The sequence below is a fragment of the Dipteris shenzhenensis genome, chromosome 32 (assembly GCF_047967505.1).
Source record: "Dipteris shenzhenensis isolate YYH24624 ecotype China chromosome 32, Dip_SZ_1.0, whole genome shotgun sequence".
Lineage (NCBI taxonomy): Eukaryota > Viridiplantae > Streptophyta > Polypodiopsida > Gleicheniales > Dipteridaceae > Dipteris > Dipteris shenzhenensis.
Genome location: NC_141627.1, coordinates 24,668,095 through 24,690,402, shown reverse-complemented (window position 1 = coordinate 24,690,402; position 22,308 = coordinate 24,668,095). Strand labels below are relative to the sequence as shown.

General features: G+C 43.4%; 1 protein-coding gene across 1 annotated transcript; it reads left to right on the top strand.

Moving 5' to 3' along the window:
• The first annotated feature begins 401 nt into the window (after window positions 1-401).
• LOC147880497 (shaggy-related protein kinase epsilon-like) lies at window positions 402-21,677 on the top strand. Its single transcript, XM_087370501.1, has 14 exons — window positions 402-902; window positions 1,051-1,143; window positions 1,485-1,717; window positions 1,893-1,985; window positions 2,073-2,132; window positions 2,411-2,683; window positions 4,810-4,884; window positions 4,978-5,034; window positions 18,827-18,967; window positions 19,076-19,126; window positions 19,211-19,306; window positions 20,179-20,262; window positions 20,805-20,907; window positions 21,037-21,677. Exons 3-14 carry the CDS (start codon window positions 1,577-1,579, stop codon window positions 21,117-21,119), a joined length of 1,257 nt encoding a protein of 418 aa, XP_087226627.1. The 5' UTR covers window positions 402-902; window positions 1,051-1,143; window positions 1,485-1,576; the 3' UTR covers window positions 21,120-21,677.
• Window positions 21,678-22,308: the final 631 nt, after the last annotated feature.

Here is a 22,308-nt window from a genome sequence, read left to right as displayed (position 1 = left end):
GCTTCTTCCCCGCCATCGCCATCCTTTTCTCCAATGCTTTTTCAACTCCCACGGACCCACTCCCTCCTCCTCCCTGACATCCTCCTCCTCACCTCACACACACAAGTGACGCTAGTAGTACCCACCACTTTCCAGTACGCCTTTGTGCGGAGGTCCAACCGCCGCAGACGGCCCCCTAGCCCCGCTTGTCAGATAGACAGATAGAGAGAGAGAGCGACTGGGGCCAAGGACATCGGGAATCGGGAGCCAGAGAGCTCAGAGTGAGAGAGAGAGAGAGATAGATAGAGAGAGCGCGCGGTGGTTGAGATCGCTAGCTAAAGAGAGAGAGAGAGAGAGAGAGAGCGTGAAAGAGAGCGAGCTCATAAGAGATATTCGGTGCCGATGCTTGAGCATCCGAATGGCAGAGTGTGACCTGTGTCTGAGAGAGAGGGAGAGAGAGAGAGAGAGAAAGACAGGATAGAGACCTGTGTTTTGGTGCCTTTGTGCTGTTGCTTTGAGATGGCGAGCCAACGGTAGAGCGAGGATAGAGAGAGAGTCGTAGGAGCCTACGCCGTTGTGCAGGTGTGAGTGAGCTAGAGACACAGCTACTATTCTGCCTGTGTGCTGTGAGCTTGAGCGCGACAGAGAGCGAGAGACAGAGAGAGAGGGAGAGAATCGAGATTACAGAGACGCGAGAAGAAAAAGAGGAAGATCAGAGGAAAACTGCGAGAGAGAGAGAGAGAGAGAGAGAGAGAGAGAGACTGAGAGAGCGGGCAGAGAGACCTATCTTCCTTAGAAGACCTCCATGGTAGCTCAATCAAGCTTCGTCTCTCCATAGCTAACGCATCTCGCTTCCATTTGCCTTGCCCACATTCTCTCTGCGAGATCCCTCCCCTTTTTTCCATGCGCCGAGAGCTCCTGCTGTAAGTTTCGTGATTTTCGTCTGTCCGTATGCTCTTCCCCTGTACAGCTTTCTGTGCAGATCAGATACTTTCGTGACTCCGTTTGCTCGCTCCCTCTCCTTCTGTACTCCCTGCTTTCGTCGTCACAGCTCGTTTTGCACCTGCACAGGTGTGGCCTGCTGTCGAACCTTTCCTTGAACTCCGCTTTTTAGCGTTGTGGAGCGTCCGGAGTTAGAGATCACAGCCATTAACGTCTTCTAAGGTAAGTACGAGGCTCCCTTGCGCCACAGTCCCCTTCTAGTCTGCTTTGGGGGTGGTTACAGCTTTGCAAGGTGATTACTTCATAGGGGTGGTTACATCCGCAGGTAAGATTTCTTGGTGAACCCCCTCGACTGAATGCTGTAGGCCTCAACTAGCTTAACTTTCCGCGAGAGCAATTGGAGGGTCCTCTCCAGCTGATCGCTACTATTCGTGGCCTGTCTTTTTTGTTTCGACTTTGCATTGATTACCAGCGCAGGTCTTAGTAGCAGGCTACGGAACTGTGATTTTTCATGGATTTGGCTTTAGCACTCTGGTCATCGCTGTCTGTCGTTTGTTTCGCAGTCCTGTTGTCAAAAGAAGAGCTAGGTTTCGCCACCAAGAGGATTTCGTAAGATGGGTCATTGAGGCAGGGGCCTGGGAATTTCGGGCTTTGCATGGCATCATCGGGTTTTGAATCTTCAGCAACTGGAGCTCCGGGAACCTCAAACATGATCGGGAATTTCAAGGTGGGCAGTGGAAATGTTGACCGGCTACCTCGGGAAATGCATGATATGAAGCTGCAGGAAGCTGCGAAGGTTCGTTTCTTCAATCGAACTATTCCCCAACTTGTTTATGTTCAATCTGGTTAGAGGTGGGGAGTGAAGTTGCCTTTCATGTTACTCGGTTTTTATCTCCGCATGCTACCTTTCATTATCTCTCGGATCGAGGTGTGATGGTCTTATTTTGAGAATTATGTTGGATAAAACTTAGGCGTATGATTCAAACATGGTCGACAGCAATACCTCGGAGACCGGTCACATCATTACGACCACCATTGGTGGCCGGAATAACCAACCCAAACAGGTGATTTGGATTTATTTCCGGTGGAGGGTTGAAGGTTTGAGTTGGGACAAAACGAAGGATGGTCATTGGTCACGATTTTTTTTGCAGACCATTAGCTATGCTCCAGAGAGGATTGTCGGCACGGGATCCTTTGGGGTTGTTTTCCAGGTGGGTGCCAAAACTGAGCTCATTCACGTGCATTTAAGATTCCTGGCTGTTCCAATTGAGCGGAACACAGAATAGGAAAATGCAGTGTACTGTTGGTTTTCAGTGTGTACTGTGGACTTGGCGGGTGCTTTCATTCTCTTAATGTAAGCTAGTTGAATTATAGTCTGAGCATGTGCTTAAAGTGAAGGTGAGTTTGCCGCTGGTCATTTTTCTTTCCGGATTTAGGTTGATTTAGGACATAGCTGATGAAATTCTCCTGCATACTTGAGTCGTCGCAGGCCAAATGTATTGAGACTGGTGAGACGGTTGCCATCAAAAAAGTCTTGCAAGACAAGAGGTACAAGAATAGAGAGATGCAGATCATGCTTCATCTCGATCACCCAAATGTAGTTGCTCTAAAGCACTGCTTTTACTCCACAAAGGGCAAGGATGAGGTGTACCTCAATTTGGTACTGGAGTATGTGCCAGAAACAGTGTACCGCATTGGCAAGCACTACAGTCAGATGAACCAAAAAATGCCTCTCATATTTGTGAAGCTGTACACTTACCAGGTTGGTCATATCTTTTAAGGAGCTTTCTTGCTATGAGGAAACTAATACTTGGATCTTGGATGTTCTGAGTAGAAAAAACTAAGACTTGCATGTTGCATGTTTTGGTGTAGAAAGTCTGTGCTGCAGTGAGCTGATTAATACGTGCTCCATGGCTGTTGCTGATGTTATAACCTGCAGCATGCTTGATCTCATATGTTGTATCATACTCCTGTAACCAAAAGTTAGTTTATAATATATATACCATGTAAGAAGGTGCGGTTTGCCTTCTAGAATCTAAACTTCCATTCCTCTCGCAATGCTGGGAGGTACATACTTCTGTTGTGCATATCTGTATATCTACAAGAAGAGAGAATGAATGCTTGCCTTGTGGTTTTTTTGGAGAGAGAGAGAGAGAGAGAGCGAGGTTTACAAACATCATTGTAAAAGTAGTAACTAAAAAAAAGAGCAATCAATAACAAAGAGACAAAAAAATAGATGGAAAGTCACACCCCATAAAGTGACACCAAATGATTCTCAAGTGATCGCTAAAGTACTCCTTTAGTGAGATGATGCTAAGAAATAGTTGTATTAATTTCAAAGTACAATGCTTGTTATTTAACAGTGAGTGCAATGTTTTGAATAAGTCAATGAAGAGCTACAAATTTCACCCAAGTGCGGTAGGTTGGTTGGAAAAGCATTGATTTTTGCCACCCTTGTACACGTTTGATTCTTGCCTTGGAGATCCATCTATGTGCAAGAGCAGTTTACTCGGATCTGAGTGGTACTACTTTCCTATGGCCATCGTTTTTAAATTTGTACAGCTACCTGCCCCCTTGATTTGTTGATTTTCTTACCTTATGCTGCTTTGACATGAGTGGTGCAGAGTTGTAGAACCAATGTTTGGAGTCTCATATGCATTTGTTCTATTGGCTATCCTTCTTACTTTTTTTGTTTATTGGGATGGATCTATTTTCTTGAAACAAAGAAGCTTGTTAGTTTGTGTACTTCGGGTGATATACCTAGCAGCAACCTTGGGCTCCACATTTTGGCTATGTTGCTGCAAGTTTTGTCCCATCATCAAAGCATTGTTGGAGAAGGGGAGGGGTTGATGTTACCCATTTTATGGCCATATGGGCACTTTGCATATGTTGCCGGTGTTTTGGGGGGATTTGTTTTAGGATTATGGGTGCCTCATGCATTGGCAAAGTTGTGGGTGTTTTGGGAGGATTTTGTTTTGGGTTATGGGTGCCTCATGCATCATGGAGGGCCCCATTTTGGTATATGTAATATTCGCATCGAGTATTTGTTGGCTAACTCTTTTCTTGACCTTCTTTGGAAGAGTTCCTTCTCCATCATTTATTAGATTACAGGTTTTAACTTGCCTTGGCAAGGGTGGGGATGGGAATGTGCCTTCGATCTCAGATTATGGCATATGGCATAAAGTTTAACTAAGAACTATCAAATGATAGTGGCTCTTCACATCTGAAAATCTGAAAATATGGCTTGCCATGCTATTTTGCAAGCATATATTTAGCTAACTGCTATGCCATGTCGAGGACTTTGTAGCGAGGCCTTGGGATCTCCTTTATGTAGGTGCATACCTACAAGGCCGGCATTCCCTAAGAGGTCTTTCAGGCTGGTGGCATTGTTATATATATATTTTTCCTGATGTGTTGCATATGCTTAGTAATGGGGGAGCATACCCTGTGGGACAGATTTCATAGAGTCTTGCATTTCGTCTTCCCCTCCTCCCATCTTGTTTATAGGACTTTGCTCTTGATTGTCTTTTGCTTGCTTGAGCTGGCTTTCCAATCTTGGCTAAGAAGCTTCTTGATCCAACAAAGAGCTATGTATCCTTGTCCAATCTTTGATTCCTTCTTCGTAGTGACTTGGTAGTTTTACATATTTGTATTTCTCCTTCATAGTGACTTGGATATATATATATATATAGAGAGAGAGAGAGAGAGAGAGAGATCTATATCTATCTATCTATCTCTATCTATCTATCTATATCTATAGATAGATAGAATATCTATAGATAGATAGATAGATACATATAGATAGATAGATAGGGAGGGAGGGAGAGAGAGAGAGAGAGAGAGAGCACATGATTGTATTTGATGTTTGATGTTGGTTGTTCAATGTAGATTTGTCGATCGTTGGCCTACATTCATGGATCCTTTGGTGTTTGTCATCGTGACATCAAACCGCAAAATTTATTGGTGAGGCAACCTTATATAATGAAGCTTTGTTATTCAATTTACATGTTGCTATTTGACAATATCTTTTAACACGCTTCCTTGGATTTGAAACAGGTTAACCCGCATACTCATCAATTAAAGCTTTGCGACTTTGGAAGTGCCAAAGTCCTAGTAAGTATAAACCATTTTTCTCACAATATACAGATGGGACTTGTTTTCCATACGTTGCAAATTTCAAGTTACAAGCAATACTTGGGAAACCTTTTATCGATGGGTTGTGTAGGTCAATTTGTTGGTATCTTTCTATGCTTACTATTTGGTTTCTTTGCACAAGGTACTTGGAATTCTTGTCAATGGGCATGGTAGGGTGATGATTATACGTTTGAATTTTGTGGGACTATATGGACTTCATTTGACGTGCGATTTTGTCCAATGCCTATATTTGTTATGGTCGTGTTCTAGTCGTGTGGCCTAGGCTTGAAGAGGGGTGAAAGCCATAATAGAGTCATAGAATTTAATTATTAAATTTTTTTAGGTGAGGTATTAAGGAGACAGCAAGCAACAATGGACATGTTGAGAATAGCCTCCTCTCCCCTTGAGCGGTTGAAGTATTGCTCCAATAACATGCAACATAGTAAACTTTGCTGAAGTATCATGAGAAAATTATGGCTGCTTGCATCTAGTCCATTGATCAGACTTGAAGAGGTTGCTTAGGATTGGTAGACAAGGACCCATAAGTGCATTGCTATAAGATTTCTCAAAGTAGTTCCCTATGTGTTGAACATTGGTCCACTTTGGTCTCATCACTCAATGGGAGAGGAACCTATGTTAGATCCATTTCAAGGGAATTAATGCATGAATGGGTTGCTTTGGTAGGGTTTTGTTAGCATTGGTGGTAGAAGGGGCGGCTTGTAGAGAGCAGGGGCTACTCAAGGTGACCACAAGTCCTCACAAAGTATGAAACGAACTTGTTTCTTTCTCTAATCTAGTCAAAGTCAATCACGGGCGATGGCACATCGTTATTCCACCCAGCCTTGCTCTCGTGGATCGCAGTTTTTTCAACAGATACGTATTTTCTTTTCCTCATGCCTATCCACAAGACCCACAACTCCCTAGATGGTTCCCTTTGCCACATGTCATCATTTTAGCCCTTTTTACTTGGTACATCTTTTACCCCTCTCTTGGGGCACAATTAAACCATTTGCCCCTTGGCATTATTACATATTTAGGTGCACCTAGGCCTTAGCACTCAGAACCACCTAGTCATGTCATTTCACCCTCACCTAGGACCTTGGCAGTTATTTCTCTTGACCATTTTATTTACGCACATTAAATATTACAGAAGTCGGTCATCTAAGAGAAAATGCCCACCGATCTTTCCGAGGTCATGCTATCTCGGCTAGAGCATAACATTCCTTCCCTCTTCAAGCATCAGTGTCCTCGATGATGAAATCTGGGAACACTCTTCGTAACTGGTATACGGATTCCCAGGAAGCTTCCGATAGAGGTTGACCATGCCATGCAACCAACACCGTGGGCTTTTTAGAATTAACCACGGCCCACAGTATCGAGGTGATGACTTAGCACACTGTCCTGAAGTCAACGACTTCGAGTGCGAAGGAACTCTGAGAAAAACTTTTTCTCCTTCCTTAAATACTCTTATAGACCGGTTTTCATCCGCATACACCTTGGCTCTATCCATAGCCTGGCGGATATTAGCTCTCGCAAGTGCTAGCATCTCCGGCATCTGAACCACAAAGTTCGTGGCACTAGGCACTTTCTGAGGTACTGCAACTATAGTTGGATTTGTTGGTCTATAACCATAGTTCAGCTCAAACGGACTGAACCCTGCAGAGGAATGTTTTCTATCATTGTAGGCAAACTCCAACAATGGCATGTTGGAAAGGTCACCTCCCCATCTGTAAGCCCCCAAATGAGGAGAGCGTGGGGGAGGGAGACCTAGGGCAGAAGATGCCCAGAGAAGAGAAAGGGAGGGGGACTGCCACATGGGCAGCACCTCACACAAAGCAAGAAGGGTACCTGGCAAGTCGTGGAGCTCTTGATGTACGGGGCAGACATGTGGACATCAGGGACCTGCAGCAGCCTGATTGCATAGGGATTTCCAGCAAGGACAGACAGCGCTTCAGTACGGAGAAGGTACGGGATGCATACGTGGCTGTACGGGGCTGGTATAGACCTGGTAGGAGGCAAGGATGCTGCAGCAGAGAGGCGCAACCATGGCGCTGCAAACAGGGCAGGCTGGAGCCTGCAGGAAGGCCCGCAATAGAGCGCATAGGGCCTGGACCAGTGGCGCAATGCCACGTGGCAAGGCGTGTACAGATGGGCCTGCAAGTAGGCAGATCAGAGTGGCGCAGCAGAGGCGGGACAGACCAGCACATGGGTCAGCCAGGAAAGAGGCTGGTTGGGCTGCTTTGAGGCAGCCAACCAGGCCTTATATAGGGCTGACCTTGGCTGGGCCCTTGCCTAGGTTGGAGGGCCAAAAGCCCTAAAAGTGTGGGCCATAAAGGCCTAGTTTTGTGAGCCCTTAAAGGGCTGGACCAGCAGCAGACTGGTCGGCCAGTCTGGTCGGCCAGTATGAAGCTGGCTGGTCAGTTTTCTACAGCAGGCCTCAGGGCCTATAAAAGGAGAGGCTCAGGTCTCATTTCATTATCCAGCTTCCAGCAGATCCAGGGCAGAAAGGAGCAGCAGCAAGCCACCCTCTGGGCCTACATTCAGGAGGATAGAGAGGTGCTTGAAGGGCTGCCGACTTAGCCAGGAAAGGGCTGGGACCTTGGCTGTCATCTAGGGCAGCAAGGTGCTGAGATCACTATACCTTCTGGAGCAGCCATTCACAAGCAGGTTGGAGCAGTGGAACAGGGATCTGTGTGCTGCAGACAAAGCTTGGCAGGGGCTGCCCACCTAGGCTGATTCACAGGCAGTAAGGTGGAGAAGAACACACTGGACGGAAAGTCTACAGACGCTCGAGGTGGAGCACGCGGACTCGAGTCTAGAGATAGCCAGCAGATAGGAGAAGGACTTTGTGGTAAGATCAGAGGACCACATCATTGGTGGGACTCTGGATCTGTCTCTCTTGTATTGTGTCCATAGTTGTGGATGGAAATATATATTTTGGTGGTTTCTCTATCTGGTTGGTTCATTGTCTATTGATGAGTCTGCACACCTATTGTATGCACATAAGTAAAGAAGTCTGTGATTCCACACCCACACCGTGCACTGTGTGAGCTCCTGGGCATTACTATAAGTCTTCCGCTGTGCGTATCCTCTGTTGGGTATTTTTCAAACATGGCAACCACTTGTCCCACGTATGTTGCCTCAATGACACATATGCGCTCAGCATATCCTCTAAGGTTTGGTTGACTCTCTCCGTCTGACCATCCGTCTCAGGATGATCCCCACTACTCATTCCCAACTCAGTCCTTAGTGTCTCAAATACCGCTGTTCAAAAATGACCGGTAAATCTGACATCTCTGTCTGACACTATGGATCTAGGCAATCCATGCAGATGAAATGTATGCTTTTTCATATTTGGCCAAAAGAAATCTCGCTTCACGAGATCATATGTCTTCTCGACTCCTGGATGTCCCGCACATGGGCTATCATGACACTGTCGAATGACTCTCTGCCTGAGATCATTCTGACTAGGTACTACAACCTTGCCATTTCTTTCTAGCATACCATCCCTTATGGTATATCTTGCATAAGTTTGGCCTTTTCGGGATGCCAGGTCATCCCTTTCATTTTCCCCGGGTTTTAACACATGAGCCTTAGGCCATAAGCTCTGGACATACTCGTCCACTTTTTGAGTTTCTATGATCTCGGTCATTAGAGCACTCTCTAATACCGTGAAACTCAAGTTGTGCATAATGCGAGACAACGCATTAGCCACCTTATTATCTTTTACTCCTCGGTACCGAATCGTTAAATTAAACTCCTGCATGAGCTTTGCCCACCTAGCTTGGCAGCCCCTCAAGTCAAGCTGTTTACTAAAATGTTTCAGAGTATCATGATCCACATCCACATAAAACTCTGAACCATATAAATAATGCCTCCATGTTTTCAAAGCATGGATAACTGCATACAACTCTAATTCATGAGTTGGCCAATTCCTTTGAGAGGGAGAAAGCTTCTTGCTTTTGAAGGCTACTGGTGATCAACTATTTTTAACACCAGTCTTGAGACCACAGCTTGTTTTATGGTGTTAAAACTTTCTTGTTGATTCTGTCCCCATATAAAAGGTACTTTATCTGAGGTCAGATCAGTCAATGGCGATACTATTTCGAAATATCCTTTGATATGCCTTCTATAAAATTGGACAAACCCCCAGAATGATCGCAACGCGGTCAGACCCTGAGGGATTGGCCAAGTTAGTATCGCAGCCACTTTCTTTGGATCCATTTCTACCCCCTGTGGAGTAATTATGAATCCTAAGTATTCAAGTCTAACCATACACAGTATAGTTTTCTTTTTATTTGCATAAAGACTGGCTTTCCTCAAAGTACTGAACACTATTCTTAAGTCTTCACGATGCTCAATAATACTTTTACTGAACACTAGAATATCGTCAATAAAATGTACTACAAACTTTTCGATAAACTGACGTAGTAAATCGTTCATAAGCATGACGAATGTCGCTGGAGCATTGTTAAGTCCAAAGGGCATTACTAAAAACTCATAATGACCAAACCTGCTTCTAAAAGCGGTTTTATGCACATCCTCGGCTCTAATCCGGATCTGATGGTAGCCACACTTAAGATCTATCTTGCTGAAAATCACGGCTCCATGTAATGCATCTAGCAAATCATCAATCCGAGCCATCGGATACCTGTGCTTAACAGTGATATTATTCAATGCTCTGTAATCTATACAGAGGCGAAACGTATCATCCTTTTTCTTCTTTAATATCACTAGCGAAGCAAAAGGTGAGGAACTTGGTTGAATCTACCCCAACTTGAGGTATTCTTCCAGTTGTCTACGCACCTCCGCCTCTTCAGTAAAACTCATTCTATAGGGAGGTCTATTTACAGGTTCTGCCCCCGGGATCAGTTCAATCTTATGCTGAACTTTCTGCTCTGGAGGTAACCCATAAGGTAGTTCATCCCCAAAACATTCTCTCTGATATTTCTTTAGCCAACTCGGCCATTTTTTCATCTTGGGTAGCCTCAGTGCTAGTCGATGCATCATCAATCGACTCTACCAATGCTATACATAGACACAGAAACTCTTCAGTAAAACTCATTCTATAGGGAGGTCTATTTACAGGTTCTGCCCCCGGGATCAGTTCAATCTTATGCTGAACTTTCCGCTCTGGAGGTAACCCATAAGGTAGTTCATCCCTAAAACATTCAGAGAACTTCTCTGATATTTCTTTAGCCAACTCGGCCATTTTCCCATCTTGGGTAGCCTCAGTGCTAGTCGATGCATCATCAATCGACTCTACTGATGCTATACACAGACATAGAAACTCTTTCGGAGTCCTCCTAATTTCCATGGCTGAAATCAGTGGTTCTCAAGGTAAATCCTTTTCACCTCGCAAAACATATTCTACCCCGTTCATCTTGAACTGGTAAATATGCTTTTTCCAATCAATGGCTTGATTTTTCCAAAAATGCCAAGCCATGCCTAGGGCTATATCTGCGTGAGCAAGTTTGGTCAGTTCAAAGTCCAGCTTCTCAACATAGTCCTGAATTCGAAGTTCCAACTAGGTAACCCTTTGGTCCCATACTTCAGTTGAACTTCCGTCCGCCATCCTGAGCGTATAAGCATAGTCAGACGGACTAGTTTTCAGCTTGAGGGACTTATTAAAAGCCATGTTGCCTAGTGTCCATGAACTTTGGAGGGACTTATTAAAAGAGGCAGATGTCCCCTCGAACTCAAGCTGGATTTTAAATGACTCTGTAGGAGTGATTCTTGTTGTAAAATTTTTTAATTCCTCTCGAAGCATTCAGGAAAAAGAGTCTCCTATTCTCCTTCAAACCTATGATTTTACGACGCTTTACACAAAGATTGAGCTGGAAGACCTGAAGTTTAGAATTAAAAAGCTAGTGGTTGAAGTTTTCAAGCTGAGATTTGACAAAGATAGATGCAAAGTGCTAAAAGTTGAGAAAACAGCCTTATGCTTTGACTTTTTGTGGCTAAAAAATAAAGATCATGACATAGGTTCTAAAAAGAAAAGATACACAAAGGTAGTAAGTGTAGAAGATGTTTGCTCTTGGATAGATTTTCTTTTAGATAATCTTTACATCACAATAGGTGATTCTTTGTTTCAACAAGTTATAGGAATCCCCATGGGCACTAATTGTGCCGTCTTTTTAGCAAACTTTTATCTTTTCACTTATGAATTTGAGTTTATGCAACGTCTTATTTCTATCAATACCTGCCCTATCATTTTACATAAGCTTAGTCAAGTTAGGCGTTTTATAGATGATTTATTTGTACCAGATGTTCCTAACTTTCAAGACTTTATGTACAAAGACGCTAGAGCTTTTGGAGAAGGAATCTATCCTCGTGACTCTTGTGAACTGAATTGCACTTCAAAAGGGGATTCTTGTGTTTTCTTAGATCTTAGACTTTCTCAATCTACCATAGGATTAGAGGTTGATATATACGATAAACGTGAACAACCTGAATATAGTGGTTTACACATTATAAAAATGCCTCACATTGACTCAAACATTTCTGATTTGGCAAAATATGGAGTCATTTCTTCCCAATTCCATAGATTTTCCCGCCTTTGTACATCTAAGGAGTCTTTTATCACTCATTGTAGTAATTTGATCACTTTACTATTACACAAGAGGTATAATCCAAGGAAAATAATGAAAAAAGTTCGCACATTCTTAGATATGAAGTCTTTTATCTATGGTGTTTCGGCCTTAGGTTTGTTTAGAATGATTGAACTTAAGCTGAAAACAAAAAGCGGGGAGCTGAATAGCCCGTTTTTCTTTTAGTTTCAAAAGAGAGTTTGTTTGAGTATACTTGTGCTTTCTAAGTTAGAAATGTATTTTTGCCTCTTTGCAGAAACGAGACATAAGTGTAAAGTGCCTTTTAACTTTTTATGTTTTAAATAAGAGAGAGAGAGAGAGAGAGAGAGAGAGAGAGAGATTCTAGTTTTTTGGAAGTTTTTGTTTCTTGACTTGCTTGTTTATTTTTGCTTAAGTCACCTGCTTCGTTTCTTCTTTATTTCTTGTTTTCATTCTCTTTTGTTTATTTGACGTATTTTAGCAAGCACTGGGTTTGCCCAAGAGACTCGGCGGGTCTTTAGAAACCCAGTATAGCTGCTTATGCTTGGGCACTGATGACGACATAAGTGTTGCTTTGCTTGCTAAGTATGTCTTCCTTTTGCTTTTCATAAAAGTTTTTGTTTACCTCTTTTTTCTTCTCTTTCATTTTCTCTTTTATTTTCTTTGTAGATTTTTGATCTTTAGAACAACAAAAAATTCTAAATTTGTATGATTGGACTTATTCTAGTCTTACAAAGGTATATATATAGTTTTCAGCTTGAGCCTCTTAATAAGCTTTGAGTTGACTACATTGTGTGTTGACGCTGAGTCAAACAACACAATCACATCATGATTGGCTACTTGCCCTTTCATTTTAATCAACTCGGGCTCATCGAAAACCGTATACCCCGTTGCTGCGGGGTTTGAAAGGATGTTATCAGGTGCACCGCTTACTAACTTAGTAACAGACACACTTAACAACACAGGTACTAACCTCTGAGAAGGTCCCGCCAATTGCATCTGAATATGCTCCGCATTGGGACTCTCCTGCATTTCCGCGTCGCATTCAGATATTATCATATTGGCCGTGCGACGGTCTTTATTCAGTGGACAATCTTTCCACTGATGTCGCTGAAGGCAGCCGAAGCACAATCCTTCTTTTCTAGCTTTCTCTTTTTGTTCAGGGGTCAACGAGGACTTTGACCAAGCCCGGGCTGCCATTGGAGTTATTTTCCTTTTCACCCCAACGGTGGTACTTGTTTTTGCTGGTCCCTCAACCAGCTTCACCTGCTTGGTTTGGCCACTTGGATGCGAGACACTTGTCTTTGAAGTCCATTTCCTCTGAAATCCCTCTTTTCTCGGGTACTCATACTGAGTCCCTGCCTGCACAAATCCACTAGATCTGCCTCTGGCATCCTCATAGATCAGGGCTACTGCAATAGATTCATCTAATGTAGTCACATATTTAGCCGGAACTTCCATTTTAATCTTGTCATTCAGTCCATAGATATAGTCTTTTAACTGAACCGACATAGGGAGCGGGTCTGTTATCTTCATAACACTTGTCAGTGTACTCTGCCACCGACAGACTCCTCTGACGAAGGTTTCTATAAGCATCCCAAGCTCGGGACTCTTCATCAGGTGGAAGAAAGTGTTTCTTAAATTCAGCTTTAAACCCTTCCCAGGTGGTAGGAGCAACTTGATCTTTCTGTTGCTTTATCCACCATCTATCTGCTGCCTCAATAAACAGGTGAGTGGCCTCACGGATTTTCTTTAGATCAGATCTGATTTCACAAATGGCGAAGGCTTCTTCTCACTTGTGTAACCAAACCTCGATCACATCAGAACTGTGCTCGGTCATTCGACCAGCGTACTTCTCCGGTCTATAGTTAGCAATATTAGGCACCTTGACCCTCGCACGCTCTGATGAATGTATACTGAGCTCTGGCTTTGCTGGAGCTTTGCCCTTATCAATTCTAGATGGTCTAGCCGACAAGGCTTGCACCATCTCCCTAATCTCATTCTGACCAGCATTCACTTGAAGCTGCTGGTTCATAATTTGCTGTAAAGCATCTTCTAATACCGAAATCCTACCCACCAGAGTAGGTGTTGTGTGATGGGACATTTGTTGTGTAGACCGTGCTCTAGACTCGCTAGGATTCACCCTGGAATCTTGTCCTTCTGCCTCCATAGTTTCAAAAGAGAAAATAGTTTTTTTTTTTCAAATTTCCCTTTTGTTATGCAGAAAAAAATAAACGACAGCCTCTGCTGTACAGAACGAGTCGACTGCAACTCAAAATTTATTTAAAAAGAAAAGAACGGCTTCATGGAATCTCCACACAGGTTTTAAAAGGAATCGGGACAAAGTCCGCTCGTCACTATTCGGGGTCTGAAATTGGCTGGCCGGCGTCGCGCTTCCCAGAAACCTCTCTACGTGTCTTTCGCTTTTACGTGGTTCTGGTTCTGCCAAGCCCAAATTTCTGTGTTGTTGCATCGCCATGGCTGCCACATCGAGCACTACCAGCAAATTGTCGGACCACCAACTCGTTCACTCGGAGAACACCGTCAGCCTGCTCCGCTAATTTCCCCCTCGTTCTCAAGCTCGATAGCCACACCTACGCTCCATACCTGTTGTCCGTCAAACTAATCGAGATAGCCACGCCTATGCAGCACGTGGCCAACGTGCTCCATTGACTTTCCCCTTCGTCAACTTGCATTCTACGCCTATCGTTCGCTATCTATTGAACGCTCGTTGAAGGCCTCCCTCACAATGAACTCAGCCACAGCTATCATCATGCTTTGCTGTTCGTCATCACGGGCAACCAAATTCTCCCTAAATCAGGCCGCTCCAGCTCTTGATTTCTACCATAGGCTCTGATACCAATTGAAACGAACCTGATTCTTTCTCTAATCTAGTCAAAGTCAATCACGGGCGATGGCACATCGTTATTCCACCCAGCCTTGCTCTCGTGGATCGCAGTTTTTTCAACAGATACGTATTTTCTTTTCCTCATGCCTATCCACAAGACCCACAACTCCCTAGATGGTTCCCTTTGCCACATGTCATCATTTTAGCCCTTTTTACTTGGTACACCTTTTACCCCTCTCTTGGGGCACAATTAAACCATTTGCCCCTTGGCATTATTGCATATTTAGGTGCACCTAGGCCTTAGCACTCAGAACCACCTAGTCAATGCCATTTCACCCTCACCTAGGACCTTGGCAGTTACTTCTCTTGACCATTTTATTTATGCACATTAAATATTATTGAAGTCGGTCATCTAAGAGAAAATGCCCACCGATCTTTCCGAGGTCATGCTATCTCGGCTAGAGCATAACAAAGTATGCCGAGATATAGGGCTATGCCTTAGAGCTAAGAGCTACTAGGGCCCCCTCTTATTAGACTGAGAAGAGAGTTTTGAGAAAGAGAAAGGAGGGGGAGTGAGTTGTGTGTGCATGTGCGTGTAACAAGAAAGAAAGAAAGAAAGAAAAAAAGAGGCATATATGGTGGTACTTGTCCATGTAGGACATTTGTAGACTAGTCAAGGTCTCCTCTTGAGGAGGACTTCTTAGGAAATCTAAGCTTAGCCTCTTTGAGAAAGCAAAGTATTGATAAGAATGAAGTAATCAATCGTTTGTTGTATCCTCTGGAGGCCTCATGGGCCATGACTGGCTTGTTGTAGAGGCTTTGGAAGCTAGAGGAGGGGTTACTATTGGAGAAGGTACTGCTAAAGCTGAAGGCTGAAGGGGTGATGATGAATGCTAAGAGTTTGGGGCCTTTATATAAGCTAAAACCCTCCCTAGCCCGGCCTCACTAACCTAATCAAAGGTCAGTGCTGACCTGGCCAGCCAAAAGGCAACGATTATGCAAAAGTCAACGTGTTGACTTTTAAACCTGCTTCTTTTCACTTGTTTTGTTATCTGCTGCATTTTACAATGCCGATTGCTGTTGCTTTTGTCTGAATTCATGCTGATGCTCCAAATCTACATGATGCTGCTGCTCTAGATCTGCATGTACTGATTCAGATTTACACCTTGCTGAGGGTGATCTGCTTTGGGCTGTATGTAAGTAATTTAGATGTTTTGTTATCTGCTGCTTCTACAATGCCGATTGATGCTGCTCTTGTCTGAATTCATGCTGATGCTCCAAATCTACATCATGATGCTGCTCTAGATCTGCCAGATTTACACCTGGCTGAGGGTGGTCTGCTTTGGGCTGTGTGTAAGTTGATCTGCTTTGCGTTGCCCTATTAGCTAGATTAGATGCTCGTCTGGGACAGACTAAAATGAAAGCGTTTAGTCTTCACAAGCAGTTGTAGCCTGAATGAAGAGATTTTCGACTACCTTTTGATTAGCCTTCTCCTTTAGTGCTAGCCTTCATCATGGCTGAGTCTGCTTTTCACCTCCGGAGTGCCAACAGAAACTCAGTACGAAGACTTTGTATAAATGGATGCTCAAGTATGTGTGGGCGTGTGGATTTGTATGTGTGAGAGCATATGTTTATACTATGGTTACACCCACCGTTTGGCACTGATGACGTCAGTGTGGATGTCATAGTAGCTAGTCCTTGCTATGTGTGATGGAGTTATGGTTTTCAACCTTATGAGGGACTATCATGAGATTAAACTCCACTATGTTGTGTTTTCAGAGGATGAGTTTGGGAATGTTCTTGGACTCATCTAGGTATATGTATGTAAGGGCGGGTTCAGACTAGGCTGGCGGACACGGCTAGTGTGAAGAGAATGGAAGCCGTGTCCGCCGGTGTGGTAGTTCAGACTACCTGGCGGACAAAACTTATAGGATATATCTAAAACAAGCAACGTTGATTGGCTTGATGGTGAGGCATTCAAGGTTTGGGGCCCTTGGCTTGGGTTCAACCCTCAATTATCCTTTTTCGCAGCCTTTTCCTTCCGCCAAGGGTGAGGGCGCCCCTGCACATTGCATTTTCATTCATGGCTGCCGGCTTAGTCTGAACCCTGCCTAAGTCATTGTTGCTGCCCTAGATCTGTAGGCTGTTGTATAAATGCTTCTGACATCAAGTTGAAATAGATGCCAAGTTAGCAGGAACATGCTATGCAATTAGTGGCTGGCTGGGGATCTATGACAGCTGTAGCAGTGATGGACCCAAGCCAACTGTGCCCTCTTTCTGTAGGTGGTACTACCATATTATCCCACTTCTACTTGACATTCTTGATAAGATAGAGCTTGGTGCATCATGAAGAGGCTAGCCACTAAGTTTGTGCAAGAGCCTGAGAATCATCATAATAGGCTGAGATTTTACTTCTAGGTTGCTGACTGTGATGGTTAGATCCTTCCAATTCAGTATTGTGATCATGGTGTCTCTAGTAGGACATCTGCTGGTCCCAAGGTGGTGATGATGACCGTTCGCAGCTCAGTCGTTCCACCAAGGCTTACCTCAACAATTGGGGCTTATGCATGGGTGCTAATTTGTTGCTGGGCATGACCAAACGTGTAGTGCAGCTTGAGTACTTTCTCCATTATCTTAATGAATAGATTCACCTTGGATTGAAGATGCTTGTCGATCAAATCCTCCGAGCTGCCTCCACCAAGGAGCATTGTAATTGTGTTTGAAGATACTGGCTGGGTGAAAGGCAGTGTCATGTCTTGTCCAAAACAATGCTCAACTAAGTTAAATGCCTTGAGTGCCTCCCTCTTACTGAGTTTCTGCCACCATTGTGACTTCGGAGACAACACCGAGGACTGAAGATTTCCCAGATGGTGAGTTTGTGCCTGCAGGCAGATGCAGGTGAGGACAATGCCTCTTTTCCTGGTTATTTTCTTATTTTCCGGGAACAACTTACTGCCCATGTGCTGCTGGTTCTGTGGAGTCCTGGTATTCTTACTGCGTGGGGCTTTGGATCCTTGCCCCTTTCTCTGAGCTCTAAGTTTGAGCAAAATCAAATCCTGTTCCTTTGTCCTGAAGTCCTGCTGGAAAAGATACCGTTGGAGCTAAAGAACGAAGAGCTGAGCATCGACAACGAAGCAATGGGTCTTTTATGTATGCTGAAACCCTCTCTAGGTCAGCCTGATCTGGGTTAGCATTGACTTGGATAACTAAATGTCACGTTCTGACCGTATGGAACTCCACATCTTTTGATCTGTTGTCTTCTGCTGGGTCTGCAATGCTGACTAATTGACATGACGTTGCTCTAGATCTGCATGTGCATTATTTACATCTACTTGTGACGGAGCTGTATGAAAGTCCTTGTGGCTACCCTAGATTCGGTAGTCCTTTCTAGATGGTTGGCCATTGTCCGTTAGATGCCTGTGCCAGGTGCTCGCACGTGGCACCATGTTGACCAAAAACTTGTGCACAGATTATCTGGATATCCTTACAGCATACAAGGAGGCCTTCAACCTCGCCTAGTCATACACACGTGCACATGTTCACACTTGCGGTTGTGTGCAGTCCATAGGAACAGTCAGGCTAGGGCAAAGGGCCCTCATGCAGACAAATTCAGCACCATCAAGGCCATCTAACGTTGCAGCAGCAGCAGACGATCGCATCACATCAACTTTTTGGTCAATGTTTGAATTTGGCTGATCAAACTTGTGGAGGGCTGAAGGGTCTTGAAGTCACCTCATTTGAGCATCAACTTCCCAAGTGGCAGGCCATTCAGCAAGAGCATAGGCTCAGCCAGGAATGGGAAGGAGATGCATCCTGCCACAGCAAGATGCATAGGCTCAGCCAGGAATGGGAGGGTGGAAGTTCCAGCCTTCACGCTTGAAGGAGCAGTCTGCCTCAGTTTACAGCATTGCAAATTTCAGCCATTTGGCACAGCGGCTCTAGTTCTTATCTTTTGAATGTGGAGGAGGGCATAGAGACAAGTGGAAGAAATGGTGCAATCTTCTTTTGGGTGATGGCTACTTTAAAAGCTAGCGTTGAGCAAGCCAGTGGTGATTTGATTTACTTGCTCCTAAAGAGAGGAGGCATAACGTCTCTCGAAATGAGATGGACAGTGGTTGTCGGACTAACTTTTCATTGGTTTGAAAATTGTCAATCCAGTAATTCTTTCTACTTTATTGTGGTGAATTGACCTAGCAGTTTTCTTTTCTTAGCTTTTCTGCAGCATATGCTTGTCTATATAGATAAATGAAATACTTCCATGCAAGTGTAGCTTGAGTGCGGACTACGTTTCCTTTAGCATTCTTGTTTAGTGCAAGTCTTCTCCTTTTGATCTGATTGGTCTTTTTGAATCCAGGTAAAAGGGGAAGCAAACATTGCGTACATATGCTCACGTTATTATCGTGCTCCAGAGCTTATTTTTGGAGCAACAGAATATACTACAGCGATTGATATGTGGTCCACTGGCTGTGTAATGGCCGAACTGCTACTTGGCCATGTAAGTGCTCTAGTTAATGTAGCTAACTTATTTCTTTTTCTTCCTCAGTTTCTTTCAAGTCATGTTATGGGTTATTTATCTCACTAAGTGTTTTCTTCTTTGTTCCAGCCTTTGTTTCCTGGAGAGAGTGGTATAGATCAACTGGTTGAAATCATCAGGGTAAATGTTGTCTGCTTGTAGTATTTTCTGTTTCTAGCTTTCTTGAATGTTTTGTTTGGGATGGTGATATAGCTGCCATTGTAGGTGCTGGGAACTCCTACAAGAGAGGAGCTGAAATGCATGAACCCTAACAACACTGACTTCAAGCTTCCTCAGATAAAGGCTCATCCATGGCACAAGGTGCAATTGATTCCTTAATAAAAACAAGTTTGTATTGCATCTCTTTGACTACAAATTTGAGAGAATACATGCAAACTTGATCTGTTCAAAGTTAGCTAAAAATGTTGGTTGAAAGCGCTGGGGATTAGCTAAAAAGCATAGACTTTTCATTGTCTCGATTGAATTTATACTTATATAATGACCCGTGTAAAGATACACCGAAGGTCTAGACGACGAATATACCTTTCCTTTGCTCACCTGTACATCACCTTGAAAAAATCATAAATGGTTCATTGTTTCCTCTAAAACAGTTGATTGCCATGGGCAATGATGGTGCCTTCTTCTGACCAGTCTTTCACTTGGTTACTACAGACCTGCATAATTGCAACCCTGACAGGTTTTAAAAGGACTTGCCCTCTAATTCTTGATATGGCTATTTGAAAAAGGCACAGATTTTCTGGCTTCGTATAATTAGAAACACATTCATCTCTCAAGATTTAGATACAACCTATTAATTCTTTTTTAGTCAAGGGAGAGATGAAGAAGCTTGTGTCATGCATAGGTTATTAGTTCTGCACCCCATCAGTGATGCGGGTTGAGGCTTGCAAGGTCTTGGTTTGCTTCAAGTAACACCGATAGCGATCTAAATTTTCAATACGATTGGTTAGCTTTCAAAATTCAAGCCTCACCTCTAAAGTTTAATGCCTTCTCTTTTTTTTAATTGTTTCAAGGTGCATGTCTCGTTTTGCCTTGCCTCATCTCTTGGGTGTCCTGTCCCTCCAAAGAAAGTGGAACGCTTTTGACGTTTCTAAAATTATATGAGGTGTTTGGGTCACCTCATTTTGGAAAGGCATGTCTAATACTTATTTTTTCTTTCCCTTCACTTTGTACAGGTTTTCCAAAAACGGCTTCCACCAGAGGCAGTTGATCTTGTTTCCCGGCTCTTGCAATATTCTCCGAATTTACGTTGCACTGCTGTAAGATATCAAGTAGATTGATTTTTTTGTGCAAAAATGGACAGAGGTTATTACTGTCATTTTTATTGGTTTGAGGCACTTGCAGTCACGCACTTTTCTTTTTGATGCCCACACATGCATTTTGAGTTTAGGTTCCTCAAGAGAAGGCCAACAAACCACTTGTGGGAATGCAACGATTTACACCTTCCCCTTCTCTCAAACAGGCCCCTAGTCTTGAATTCCAACGGCATAACTGTATATAACTGAATGTTCTATCTACGTAGTAGCGGTTGTATTGATTAAATTCATATTTTGTTTCAATATATGTATTTTTATATACTTGATCAGCTTCAGAATATGGTTTTATTAAGCTTAGGTGACGTTGGTGTCTACGCAATGATGTAGAGCATTTTTGGTTTAGGTAACCTGTAGTCTTTTACTCGCTGCAATTCGAGAACTTTTTCGGTAAATTAGCATGGGAATAACTACACGAATCATTGACCACAGTACCACCCTTGCGTGATGAACAAAGTCCCTAACCTATTGAGTTTTCCTTTTTGCAGCTCGAAGCTTGTGTACACCCATTCTTTGATGAGTTGCGCGATCCAAACACTCGTCTTCCCAATGGACGCCCTCTTCCTCCATTGTTCAACTTCAAGCCTCAAGGTGGTGAATGCAAACTTTTCCATTTATAGATCAGAAACTTATCTGCCCTAAATGTAAATTATTTTATTGTTTGGAAGCACTGGAGGAAAAAGTTACAGTTCTTATAATTCTTTGTGAAATTGCATCCAGAGCTTAAAGGTGCAACCCCGGAGCTACTCCAGAAGCTGATTCCAGAGCATGCAAGAAAGCAGAATCTGTTTATGGCATTGTAGACTATGTTGGGATTGTACTTCATTGAATTTTGACTGGTGAATGCTCTTTGGTCATCGTGGGCTGCTGCTGCAAAACGTGAAGGTTCAGTAATTGATGCCTGGTTGGCAGCATTTCTAAGCAGTAACCAGGGCCCAACAGCGGTAACAGGATTCAATCTTTTACGTGCCCTTTTTGACATGTCTCCATGCATTATGGCATCTTTGGCCTGTGCATTTAGGGCTTGTATGGCTATGTTGTATAATGCTGATATGAAAAGCATCTGCTCCAATTTCAACAGTATGAGTCTGGTCTAAACTGTTGGAGGTATTTTCCTTGAAGCCGATGCAATGCCATGTTACCAAGATTGTTGCCTGATTCGGCTTTTTGTAAGGCTAGCTGGTGCAGTGTTCATTTGCACTTGTTAGTACTTTTTGAGTTGTAAAATGAAGTCGACTGGCTCTTTTTGGCAGCTGTTGTAAAAGCTGCCTACCTTTTCTGCCAAGGATGTAGCAACACTGGGTGTGGGTTTACTATTGCATTAACATTTTGAGCAGCCTTTGCTTATATTTATCCAGAAACCTAGATCCCTTGGAAGCCTGGGTATCTAAAATTGCTGCTTCTGTGAGGAATATTCTATATTCTTCATCGAGTAACTATGACGTAAAGTGTGCCAAAAGAATATATATTGTTACGGCTGCACCGGTTTCTTTTATTTTCGTGGGTGTTCCTAATATTGTTTAAGATAGGTTCAGCTCAATTGTTTTGAGTTTCCAGCATGTGGTATGTGGTGGTACGACGAGTGAAGTTGGTAACCTTGATGCAACATTATTAAGTCTAAGGACGTACTCATCTTTCGCTCTGAGGGTATGACCCCCTATGGATGCATTTCATATTATTGCCAGGCGGTAATGGTCTTATGCGAAGAACTGCAGCCATGTTGAACAGCTGTCTCTCTCTCTGCCCTCCCTGAGCGGATGTATCAGTATGTTTTTTTACTGTCCCATAGACCTGTTGTTCTCTTTGGATATGTAATAGACTTTCTTTCTTTCTCCAGCCATTATTAATGCATTTTTTTAAACTACCATTTGTAAATTACTGCCAGAGCATTAGGAGAATGCAGGTTTTGCAAGCATGAATCCATCAGCTGGTATTGTGTGTGTGTGTGTGTAGTCGTGCCGTTCCTGATGCACTTTAAGGACAGACACAGCT